The 13,350-nt window shown below is 44.4% G+C and overlaps 1 protein-coding gene across 2 annotated transcripts in view; it reads right to left on the bottom strand.

The window, feature by feature from the left end:
• The window catches only part of trim44 (tripartite motif containing 44), a 101,617-nt gene that overhangs the window by 4,992 nt on the left and 83,275 nt on the right, over positions 1–13,350 (bottom strand). Inside the window, exon 5 of one of the 2 annotated variants that reach the window (XM_069895748.1) lies at positions 12,338–12,395. The exons of the other annotated variant lie outside the window; for it this stretch is intronic. Coding sequence (XP_069751849.1) covers positions 12,374–12,395 — 22 coding nt within the window. The 3' untranslated portion in view covers positions 12,338–12,373. The remainder of the gene's footprint in view (positions 1–12,337; positions 12,396–13,350) is intronic. 2 annotated transcript variants of the gene reach the window in all.

The raw sequence follows: 13,350 nt of genomic DNA, 5'->3' as shown, positions 1-13,350 counted from the left end.
TGGCAGTCTCTTCAATCTGAGGCGCCTGCAAGCTCACACCAAGACACAAGAGAAACTTGTCCGTGAACTACTCTTTGCAGATGATGCCGCTTTAGTTGCCCATTCAGAGCCAGCTCTTCAGCGCTTGACGTCCTGCTTTGCGGAAACTGCCAAAATGTTTGGCCTGGAAGTCAGCCTGAAGAAAACTGAGGTCCTCCATCAGCCAGCTCCCCACCATGACTACCAGCCCCCCCACATCTCCATCGGGCACACAAAACTCAAAACGGTCAACCAGTTTACCTATCTCGGCTGCACCATTTCATCAGATGCAAGGATCAACAATGAGATAGACAACAGACTCGCCAAGGCAAATAGCGCCTTTGGAAGACTACACAAAAGAGTCTGGAAAAACAACCAACTGAAAAACCTCACAAAGATAAGCGTATACAGAGCCGTTGTCATACCCACACTCCTGTTCGGCTCCGAATCATGGGTCCTCTACCGGCACCACCTACGGCTCCTAGAACGCTTCCACCAGCGTTGTCTCCGCTCCATCCTCAACATCCATTGGAGCGCTCACACCCCTAACGTCGAGGTACTCGAGATGGCAGAGGTCGACAGCATCGAGTCCACGCTGCTGAAGATCCAGCTGCGCTGGATGGGTCACGTCTCCAGAATGGAGGACCATCGCCTTCCCAAGATCGTATTATATGGCGAGCTCTCCACTGGCCACCGTGACAGAGGTGCACCAAAGAAAAGGTACAAGGACTGCCTAAAGAAATCTCTTGGTGCCTGCCACATTGACCACCGCCAGTGGGCTGATAACGCCTCAAACCGTGCATCTTGGCGCCTCACAGTTTGGCGGGCAGCAGCCTCCTTTGAAGAAGACCGCAGAGCCCACCTCACTGACAAAAGGCAAAGGAGGAAAAACCCAACACCCAACCCCAACCAACCAATTTTCCCTTGCAACCGCTGCAATCGTGTCTGCCTGTCCCGCATCGGACTGGTCAGCCACAAACGAGCCTGCAGCTGACGTGGACTTTTTACCCCCTCCATAAATCTTCGTCCGCGAAGCCAAGCCAAAGAGAAAGATTTATGTAACAGACTTGTTGTACTATTGAAATTGAATTTATATACAGTAGATTCAATTACTATGGAAATGAGAAGTGCTCATGTAACTGCTTCAAATTCAAGTCAAGTTTGTTGTCATCTGATTGTACAAGTACAAGCCGACAAATCATCGTTTTCCGGTCCAAAACACTCGACCAGACATAACACACACACAGACGAGCAATATATAATGAGGGGTAGTATTCATCTACACAAATAAATAAATATTGTTCCATAAATATGAGTATATCAGATGATTAGTGTGAGCAGTTCTCTTAGTCGTTCAGCATTCTCATTGCCCCTGGGAGACCCCCGTGATCCTCGCTGTCTCTCTTATGGTCCTGTGGGTTGACTTCCAATCCATGTCTCTGCAGCAAATATACCACAGTGTGACGCAGCCAGCCAGGACGCTCTCGATAGAGCTCCTATAGAAAGTTGACGTAATGGTGGTCTTGCCCGCTTCAGTCTTCTCAGGAAGTGCAGTCACTGTTACACCTTCCTGACAACTGAGGAGATGTGAGTCCACGATAGGTCACTAGTTAAATTCATATAAGATTCTACCTTAACTTTTGTTATAAATGTAATATTTCTCAGTAGAGCAACAGGCTTCAATGTGTTATTAGTGACCACAGTAAAATTGTGGCATTCTTGGGACTGTGGTGAAACTGAAAATGGAAGTTTTCCAGACTACTGGATGTTAATCCAAATAATATTCCAACATACTTTTAATTCACTTCTTTAAATCTCTAGTTTAATAAATTATACTTATTGTATAATTTAGCATTTAGATGTTGGCACATTTTACAGTGAACCCTCTAAGTTAAAGGGAACATGATAAATAGAACCTGGTGAGTTTGAAGGGAACGCAGGAGCAAAGGATTCCAATGAGTTTCAAGGAAATGGGACTCCAGAGAGTTTAAAGAAGTATGGAACAGAGCTAGTGGAGTTTAAAGGGAGTGTGGGAATTGAGGCCCCACTATAATGATACGGCCATGGAAACCAAGGCTATTGAAAGGATGGAAGAAATCAAGGCCCAAGTGTATTAATGAGAGTGCAGGAACCAGAATCCTTGTGGGTAAATGGGAATACCTGCTGAGCCAGAAGCCAAAATATCAGGACCTCAAAACAATTGGATAGCAGAAAAGTATTTTACTTGAAGGTGTGATCCAGAAGGGTAGCATTATGGGAACATCAGCACCTTCATATCCCCTCCTGATGTGTACACTGTGATGACTCAGGGAAACATTGCTGTTTCTTCATTGGCCCTTCACAAAATCTCCAAAAATGTGAAAAATCCATCGAAAGCTCTGTGAAAGTCCTCTAAACTCAAGAAGGATCAGTGACACCTCCCTAGCCAAGTGTTCCCATATTGAGACCACAGTTACACTTAGTCAGTTCGTTGGATAGGCCGTGCCAACTGCATTTGACACCAGACTCCTGAAACAGATCCCTTGTTCTGAGGACGTAACAGGAAAAACATTACTACTCACACAGTAGCTAGAGGATTCAAGGATGTGTTCAAAGCCTCCTTGAAGAAATGCCAACATTCCCTTTGACTCCTGGGAGTCTTTTGGCCAATCTACCCCAAAGTAAAGAAGGAAGATGTTTCAAGAGTGCATGAGGTGCAGAAGGAGCAAAACATCAGTTGTCCTGTTGGCCACCATCTGAGGAAGAGTCTGCAGTTCTCATGCTGACCTCATTAGTTACCTCAGTGCCATGCAAGCCCAGAATGGAATCAAGCCACCCTTGATCCCAAGTGAAAGACTGGGAAAAAGATGACAACCAAGTACAAAGTGTCAGTAAATGTCATCAATGATGCTGCCAAATAGTATTTTCTGTACAATGAGCTGCTCATTAGTGATCTGTACAGTGTCTGCCAGGATCACTGGGCTCCTGACCTTGAGAAAGTTTTGGTTCAAACACAGGTATAATTCCAGAGGTGAAGTAAAACAGAGAAGATAGGTGCAGGAAAAAGCAATTGAGCCCTTCATGCCCATTCCACCATTCAATATGATCATAACTGATCTTCAGTGCCCCATTCCTGTTTCATCTCCAAACCCTCCCCCGCCCCCTTTCACCAATAAGGCCACATCCAACTATTTCTAAATATATCCTAAGCAACTTTTTTGTGGGAATGAGTTCCACAAGTGAGGGTGGGTGCCCTCATCCAACTTTGGCAGCAAGGAAATCTAGTGAGACTGAAGCTGAAATGAGAAGTGTCCATGGTGAACTCTGAGGGACAATGTTTGTTGTCGTCTCACCACCACCCCCTCCCCCCAAAGGCATCGCTGCAAGAATTTCTCAAGCCTCAAACATTTGAATAGCTTCATATCCGTGTAATCGTTTTAAGTGTTTTTGTTTTAATTTTTAATACCAAAATGTGTAATAATTTATTTTAAATGGCAAGATGAATTTTTAATAGTTTTTGAATATCTTTCACACTTTGTAAATGTCAGAGACTTCCAGAAAGAAGCAAAGGATTTGGAGGGTGTCAGCAGTCAGGAGTGTGCTGGTTGCTTCCGCTAACTGTCTAGATGTTGCAGGCCAGTGTAATGTAGAGCGATACCACATCACTGTGCTCCAACACTATACTTAGCTCAGAGCACAAGATCATAAAAGGTAGGGGCAGAATCAGGCCCATCGAGTCTGCTCTGTTACAGCTGAAGTATATTTTTCCTGCCAGCCCTATTCTCCTGCCTTCTCCCCGTCGTCCTTAATGCCCTCACGAATCAAGAATCTATTAACCTCCGTTTTAAATATACAGATGGACCCTGACATACGATGTTCCAACACGATATTTCGAAGTTATGATGGCCAGAAAGGGGAGAGAAATATCAGAAATAATCCAAGTGGATTTGTTTGGACTATTTCCGGCACCTCTTTCCCCTTTCAGAATCTCCGTGTCTCCAATCATTTTTGTGGATGATACCTGAAAGAATGTCCCTAAAGCTCTTCTGAACAAGGCATGGGGAACAACTAGAACAGGGGTGGCCAAGCCGCAGCTTGCTATGGTCGGGCTCCCGGTTGGAGCAGGGGCATAGGGCCCCTGGCAGAAGCGGGGACATCGGGCTTCTCTGCTCTGTTCTCCCAATTGGCTGCATATTCCTTTGGTTAGTTTTCTTTAAATATGATGCTAATTATCAACATAGCTGATCATTCAACTTCCCATTTCCTTTGTTCCTCCATAAGATCTTTCCTCTAGCCATATGAACTACCGGTACATCTAATTCCTTTTTGAATTAATTAATTAATTGACATGGCTACAGTTGTCTTCTGTGGAAAGGTACAGTGTGGTTTCAACTTGTGATGCGAGTCCCGGAACCAAACCCCATCGAAAGTCAGGGTCCAATGAGGTGGCCTCCACATTGCATCTATGACAATGAATTCCACAGATTCACCACCCTCTGGCTGAAGAAATTTCTTCTTATCTCCTTTGTGAAGGCACATCCAATCCTCAGGGATTCTGCTCAGTTCCACTGGCCTGCAGCTGGACTATAGCCTTCCATACTCCTCCCATCCATGAACCTGTCCAATTTTTTCTCAAATGTCAAAATTGAGCCTGCATTCACCACTTCAGCAGGCAGCTTGTTCCACTTTCTCACCACTTTCTGCATGAAGTTTCCCCTTTTCACCTTTCACCCTTAACCCATGTCCTCTCGTCTCACCTAACCTCAGTGAAACCTCTCATAATGTTGCAATGATGTAGGGCACACAGACCAAGCAGGTGTGGCCACTCTTCCCCTCAATCTTCCTCTGCTGCCTTGTCTTCCTTCATAACCCTTCATCCCCTGACTTACCAAGAATCCTCCACTTCTAAAATGATTCTAATCCTGCTTCCACTTTCCTCTGAAGAGTCTCCAAGACTCATAGCCTCTTCGTCAAAATAATCTCCTCATCTCCGTAATAATTGGATGATCCCTTAATTTCAAACAGTGACATCTAAAACAATTACACAGACTGGTGAAAAACTAAGAATTATATATTTTAAATTAAAAATATGGATGAAATCCACATGGAAGGCTGGTCAGCTAAAATATAGCCCAAATTAATTAAGGAGTCATAACAGCATTGGATAATAAATTGGCTTCAAAGCCACACACAGAGATTAATGGGAAACAGTTGTTTCTAAGACAGCAAAGATGGTAGATAGTGGTTTTCCCCAAGGGGCCACTGCATTCTTTGATATTTTTAACAAAAAAGGCCTAGAGAGAGTGAGAGAGAGAGAGTGTGTGTGTGTGTGTGTGTGTGTGTGTGTGTGTGTGTGTGTGTGTGTGTGTGTGTGTGTGTGTGTGTGTGTGTGTGTGTGTGTGTGTGTGTGTGTTGGTCTTTACATGCTTGTGTGCATGGTGGGTGGGTTGAGTTAGCGTGTGCCTGAATGCATGTGGAATGGTGCATGGTGATATCTACATCTGACTCACACGTGGCAGGTGTGTGACCACAGACTCCAACTGAGATATCAGGAGTGAAGGAAGACCTCATGGAAAGGTTGTCACTTTTGCCTTCATGTGACTGCCTCTCAGAGGTGTATTCAGATTGCCAATCTGGCCCTCTCCACTAAAAGGAAACACTGTCCAAAAGCATTGTCCAAATGCTCCGACTCGACCTGTAATGACAATGAGGGGGTGGCAGAGGCTCCAACAGCATTTAAGAAGTTGCACAAGCACTTGAATCGGCAAGGTATTGAAGGCTAGAAAATGGGATTATTATAGATGATACTTGATGGTCAGCATGTATCTGGTGGTGCTTTTTTGGTGCTGTATGACTATGAAGTCCCTGTAATTTCCAATGTGCAGACAGTAAATTGAAGAGTCTGCGGTTATTTGGTTTCTCACCCCTTCACAAATAATGGACTGTTATTTTTGCAAGTTTCTTATCCAAAGTCACATTTCTGGATTCAGAGAGTTTGGGTTACTATGATTAAGATCAATGCACCCGAAATTTCCTCTCTTTTTAATACAGTGGGGTGGAAACAAATGGGTCTCAGAGATGGATGTAAAAATTGGTATCTTTTCCTGCAATAGAATTGCTTAATTACATTAAACTTACTAAGTTTATCTCTGGACAATTTCAGATTGTTTGTGCTTCCAGCTCCTCTTTTGATACAAAATTCCAATTAAACAAGCATGAAATGTTAACATCATCCATAATAATCCAAACTGCACCTGTGCTCATTTCCCCTTTCACCGTTTGGATTTTCTTAATACTCCTGTAAAATCTATAATGTGTTGTCCTTTACAACTCTTGTAACTTTCTTTCTATCCTTCTGTTCTTTGCAAGAGCCCACCTGAACTTTTTTTGTTTCAATATTTATTCCTTCCTCATTTGCAGACACTGATTGTTCAACTGTACCAGTGGGGACTTGTGCTTGGAAACTCTATCAAGTTCAAAGTTATTGTCAGAGTACATATGTCACATACAATCCTGAGATTCTTTTTCCTGAGCGCCAAGCAGAAATTCTACTTATCAATAAGTAAGATATACTCAAGAAAACAATTTGTATACAAAAGTGATATGTTAACTACAAGTACAGAAAAAAATAAATATTTAGTAATAATGTGCAAGGTAAGGATCTCTGATTGATTCTGTTGTTTGGGAATCTGATGGTGGAGGGTAGCAACTGTTCCTGAACCTGGTGGTGTGAGTCTTGTGGCATCAATACCTCTTTTCTGATGGGAGCAGCAAGAACAGAGCGTGTGCTGGGTGGTGCGGATCTTTGATGATTGCTACTGCTCTCGTTGGCACTGTTACATGGTGTGGCATGGTGGGGAAAATTTTGCATGTGATATTCTGGGCTACCTTTCGCTGAAATTTCTGCTCAAAGGTATTGGTTCCCTCATACCAGGCCATGATGCAGTCAGTCAGCAAACTTTCCACTACACAATGTATGACATTGGAAACCTTGCAATGTATCCAATGTCATACTGAACCTAAGCAAACACAAGAGAAAGTAGATGCGCTAACGTGCCTTCTTCACAATGACATTAGTATATGGGTATTAGTAATCACACAGGCTAGTTTTAATTTGTGCTGTTCAATCTGGTTTTGAGTGAAGAATCAATCTTCATGGAGAGCAGATAGGAGGTTTGATGAATGAAATCGAGGCTCCTGGATGGTATTTTGCCTCCCAGGTGCCAGGGTCAGGGATGTCTCTGATTGAGTTCATAGCATTTTGGAGGGGGAGGGTGAGGGTGAGCAGCCAGATGTTGTGGTCCACGTGGCATAGATAGGAATAAGGATGAGGTCCTGAAGAGGGAATATAAGGAGTTAGGAACAAAGTTAAAAAGCAGGACCTCAAGGGTGGCAATCTCAGGATTGCTGTCTGTACATTGCGCCAGAGAGGGTAGGAACAGGAAGTTGTGGCAGATGAATGCGTGGCTGAAGAGTTGGTGCAGGGAGCAGGGATTCAGGTTTGTGAATCATTGGGATCTCTTCTGGGGGTGGTCTGACCTGTACAAAAAGGGCAGACTACACCTGAACTGGAAAGCGAGAGCTGTTGGGGAGGGTTTAAACTAGTTTGGCGGATGGTTGGTGGGGGGGGGGGTGGATGGGAATCAGAATGTGAGAGCAGAGATTAGGTTAGAAGGACAAAAGCATGATGCTATGAGTTGGTGATGAAGGACAGTCAGAGAACAAAACATATGTAAATGTAGCCAGTTAGAAGGGTTGAAATGTGTCCATTTTAATCCTAGGAGTATTAGGAATAAAGGGGATGACCTTCACGCATGGATAAGTCCATGGAAGTATGATGTGTGGCCATTACGGAAACTTAGCTGGAGGATGCAGGTACCAGTGTTCAGGTGTTTTAAAAGGGTTAGGATGGGAGGTAGAAAAAGAGAGGGGGGTGGGGGAGTAGCATTATTGGTCAGGGATAGTATCATGGCTATAGAAAGGGAGGACACTGCAGAGGCAATGTCCAGTGTTGGTGGGGGTGGAAGTCAGAAATAGGAAGGGGGCTCTCACTGTGCTGGGAGTAGTCCATAGGCCCCCAAATAGCCCTCATCAGATAAGTAGGCAGATTTTGGAATGATGCAGGAAATACGGGGTCGAGGTTATGGGTGATTTCAACTTCCCTAATATTGACTGGCACCTCCTGACTGCAAGAGGAGTAGATGAGCTGAATTTGCCTGGTGTGTTCAAGAAGGATTCCTGATGCAGTATGTGGACCAACCAATGAGAGGAGAAGCCATACTAGATCTAGTTCTGGGTAATAAACCTGGTCAAGTGGTGGACCTCCCAGTGAGAGTGACCACAACTCCCTTAGCTTCAATCTAGCTATGAAAAAGGATAAAAACAGACACAATGGGAAAGTGCTTAACTGGGGAGGGATAATTATGAAGGGATGAGGCAGGAACGAGTGAGAGTAAATGGGAAATAGATGTTCAAGGGTGAAAACACAGAAGTAATGTGGAGGAAGTTTAGGGACCACTTGTGCTGGGTTCAGGATAAATTGGTAGGAAAAGGGAACCGTGGCTGACAAAACAGGTCAGACAACTAGTCAAGAGGAAGGAAGCATACATTATATATTCTTTGGCTTGGCTTCGCGGACGAAGATTTATGGAGGGGGTAAAAGTCCACGTCAGCTGCAGGCTCGATTGTGGCTGGCAAGTCCGATGCGGGACAGGCAGACACGGTTGCAGCGGTTGCAGGGGAATATTGGTTGGTTGGGGTTGGGTGTTGGGCTTTTCCTCTTTTGTCTTTTGTCAGTGAGGTGGGCTCTGCGGTCTTCTTCAAAGGAGGTTGCTGCCCGCCGAACTGTGAGGCGCCAAGATGCACAGTTTGAGGCGATATCAGCCCACTGGTGGTGGTCAATGTGGCAGGCACCAAGAGATTTCTTTTAGGCAGTCCTTGTACCTCTTCTTTGGTGCACCTCTGTCACGGTGGCCAGTGGAGAGCTCGCCAAATAACACGATCTTGGGAAGGCGATGGTCCTCCATTCTGGAGACGTGACCCACCCAGCGCAGCTGGATCTTCAGCAGCGTGGACTCGATGCTGTCGGCCTCTGCCATCTCGAGTACTTCGATGTTGGAGATGAAGTCGCTCCAATGAATTTTGAGGATGGAACGGAGACAACGCTGGTGGAAGCGTTCTAGGAGCCGTAGGTGATGCCGGTAGAGGACCCATGATTCGGAGCCGAACAGGAGTGTGGGTATGACAACGGCTCTGTATACGCTAATCTTTGTGAGGTTTTTCAGTTGGTTGTTTTTCCAGACATTATATATATGAAGCAGGAAACAGGAGGGGCTCATTAGAAGTGTATGGTAGCCAGGAAGGAACTTAAAAAAGGACTTAGGAGAGCTCAAAAGAGGCATGAGAAGGCCTTGGCCTGTAGGATTAAGGAGAACCCCAAGGAGTTCCATGCATATGTGAAGAACAGATGGATGATGAGAATGAAGGTGGAGACACTAAAGGATAAAGGAGGCAACGTGTGCCTTGAGGTGGAGGAGGTTGGGAAGGTCCTAAATAAATACTTTGCTTCAGTATTCACAAGAGAAAAGAACCTTGATCAGGGTGAGGTCAAAATAGAATAGGCCTGTGTGCTGGACAATGTGGAGATTAAGGAAGAGGAAGTATTGGATTTTCTAAAAAAACATCCAAGATTGATAAATCCCCGGGGCCAGACATGATGTACCCCAGGTTTCTGTGGGAAGTGAGAGAAGAGCTAGCTGGGGCAATAGCTATGATCTTTGAATCCTCTTTGACTGCAGGGGAGGTGCCAGAGGATTAGAGAATGGCAAATGTAAACCTTTTGTTTAAAAAAGGTAATAAGAAGAATCCTGGAAATTATGGACCGGTGAGTCTTACGTCAGTGGTGTACAAGCTATTGGAGAGGATTCTTAAGGATAGGATTTATGAGCATTTGGAGAATTAATCTACTCAAGGACAGTCAGCATGGCTTTGTGAAGGGAAGGTCATGCCTCACTAGTTTAATTTTGTCTTTTTAAGGATGTAACAAAAGAAATAGATGAGGGTCAGGTGTTAGATGTGGTCTATTTGGATTTTAGCAAGGCACTTGACAAGGTCCCCCACGAGACTCATCCAGAAAGTCACGAGGCATGGGATCAGTGGAACCTTGGCTGTGCGGATAAAAAATTGGCTTGCAGGTAGAAAGCAGATAGTATTAGTGGAAGGAAAGTATTCTGCCTGGAGGTTGGTGACTAGTGAGGTGTTGAAAGGATCTGTTCTGGGAATCCTGCTCTGTGATTTTTATAAATGACCTGGATGAAGAGATAGAAGGATGGGTCAGTAAGTTTGTCGATGCCTCGAAGGTTGGAGGAGTTGTGGATGGAGCTGAAGGATGTCAAAGGATACAAAATGATATAGACAGGATGCAGAGTTGGGAAGAAAAGCGGCAGATGGAGATCAACCCAGATAAGTGTGAGGTGATGTATTTTGGAAGGACAAACCAGAAGGCTGAGTACAGGGTTAATGGTCGGTTACTTAAGAGTGTGGATGAACAGAGAGACCTTGGGGTTCAAATCCATACATCCCTCAAGGTCGCCGCACAGGTTGATAGGAGAGTTAAAGAAGGCCTATAGGATGCTCGACTTCATTAATGGAGGATTGCATTCAGGAGTAAGGAGGTCATGTTACAACTCTACAAATGTTTGGTAATACCACACTTAGAGTATTGTGTTCAGTTCTGGTCACCTTGCTATAGGAAGGATGTGGAAGCTATCAAGAGGGTGCATACGAGATTTACCAGGATGCTGCCTGGATTGGAAAACAAGTCTTATGAGGCAAGGTTAGCAGAGCTGGGACTTCTCTCTTTGGAGCGTAGAAGGATGAGAGGAGACTTGATAGAGGCTACAAGATTATGAGAGGCATCAATAGGGTGGACAGCCAGCACCTGTTTCCCAGGGCAGGAACAGCAAACACCAGAGGACATGTATACAAAGTGAAGGGAGGGAAGGTTAGGGGAGACATCAGAGGCAAGATTTTTTACACAGAGCGCTATGGGTGCTTGGAATGCATTGCCAGGGGTGATGGTGGAGGCTGAAACATTAGGGGCATTTAAGAGACTCCTAGACCGACTGGCCCATGGATGGAAGTAAAATAGAGGGTTACGGGTTAGGATGAGTTAGTACTTTTTAAAAAATATATGGGTTGGCACAACTGAGGGACGAAGGGTCTGTACTGTACTGTAGTGTTCTATGAAAGACTGCACTCATTGCAAGTTCCCCAAAGTTTGCTGTTTTTCTCTGGTTTGTCCATGTTAATGTATGGAAGGGCCCCAGAGAGTGCATTGATATCTCATGGTGAGCCTTTCTTTTTTACCTGGATGCCACATTCATCATACATGTATTTAAATTCAGAGATAGAGTAACAGGCTCTTCTGGCCCACAAGCCCACGCTACTAAAATACACCCATGTAACCATTTAACTAACCCCATATACCTTTGGAATGTGGGAGGTAACTGGAGTACCCAGAGGAAACCCACGCGGACATGGGGTGAACATACAAACCCCTTACAGAGAGCAGCAGATGTGAACCCTGGACACTGGTGCTGTAACACTGTTGTACTGACCAAGCTGCCCAAATAAAAACCTAAAAAGCTGGAAATACTCAGCAGATCCAGCTGCAGCTGGGGGAAGAGATGACATTTCAGGTCGGGGATTCTGACCTTCTAACCAAATCTTTGACGTGAAACATTTATTCTCTTTCCACAGTGCGACCTGACCTGTCACATATGCCTAGCTTCTCTTATTTTTTTTTCATGTTTCCAGCGACGGCAGTTACTTCCAATTGCCACATCCATTACCTTGGTCCACACACACCGGGTGAACAGATGGTGTATGCAAAAACAGACACAGCATAAGGAGGCACAGCAGTGCAGAGCAACTGACCTCTGATGCCACCTCTTTCGTGCTTGCAACTCCCCCTCGGTTTCCCAAGAGAGGTTCTGGTAAGGACGTATGGATTTGAACCCCAATGTCTTTCTGTTCATCCACACTCTTAAGTAACCGACCATTAACCCTGTACTCAGCCTTCTGGTTTGTCATTTAGTGGAGGAGAATAGAAAAAGAATCAACGGGGAATTGATGAATATGTGAGATATGGGACTGATCAGGTTGGTCCCTAGGAGCTGGCATGGACTCAATGGGCCAAATGGCTGCTTCCTGTTTTGTAATAAATTAGTGAGATGGTTCATTGTTGTTAATTGAACAGAGAAAATTCCAGCACAGTGCAGTCCCTTCATCCCAACATGTTGTGCCGACTTGAGCAAACCAACAATTAATCTTTTCCTACCTCACACCTTCTGTTTTTCTTACATCCACGTGCCTATCAGCCAATGAGGAGGGAATCACTATCGAAACAAAAGAAATCCAGGAGGGGTGTTCAAAACAATAGAAGGATTCAGAGAAAGTTGTAATTGTTGTAAAGAATTAAGGACAAAATCAAGATTTAATTTGTCATGTAATGAAAACAGTGCAATATTGCACGGAATTTGCTTTTGTCGGCCGTAAGACGGACAGGTGTGTGGATTCACCTCTAGCACTGCCGCACCCCTTGCAGCCATACAAAGTCTAGTCCAACCCATCAGCAGCCCGAGCTCCAGATCCGAACATAATAATTAAATGATGGGAAAATAAACAGTAAAATGGAGATTAAACAAGGATTCAGCCAAGATTGCGATGGACAAAAAGATTACATGCTGGTTTAATGGTTTAAAGCCTATCGTGTGGTCCACAATACCGGTCGGTGGCCTTATGGGCCAATGTAGACCCATGGATAATACTTTAGTTGGCTTTTAGTAATTACATCACCAAATGAATGCAGCTCTCGAGGAGCTGTACAATGTCCAGGCTTTAGACTTTCAGAGCTTGAGTGTCATACCAGAATTTAGAACACAGAACAGTACAGCACAGGAACAGGCCCTTCAGCCCATGGTATCTGCACCACACGTGATCCCAAATTGAACCAACTCTGCTGCTTCTACGATACCTATCCTTCCATCGCTGCATATTCATGAGGTTTTCTATTGCTTTCCCCTCAAATACCCTACTCTCTAAATGTGTGTTTATAAATCAACAGTGTTCTGTATCTCTTCCCACAGATGCAAAATTACTTCCCTCAACATAAAGCACTTTGGTGAGAACAAAAAGACATGAAAGGAATTATATTAATGAATGTCTTTATTCTGATTGTTCAGACAGGTCACTGTCATAAATCCAGTGTTAATCCTTTCATGTGATCTATATATTTAAAATCCTTGTTGGAGCCTCTTCCTTCTCCATCTCACTCCTAATATCAATCTTAAT

This window comes from Narcine bancroftii, chromosome 1, assembly GCF_036971445.1.
Source record: "Narcine bancroftii isolate sNarBan1 chromosome 1, sNarBan1.hap1, whole genome shotgun sequence".
NCBI classification, from domain to species: Eukaryota; Metazoa; Chordata; class Chondrichthyes; order Torpediniformes; family Narcinidae; genus Narcine; species Narcine bancroftii.
The sequence above is the reverse complement of the archived record's forward strand: the minus strand, read 5'-3'. Positions and strand labels throughout refer to the sequence as shown.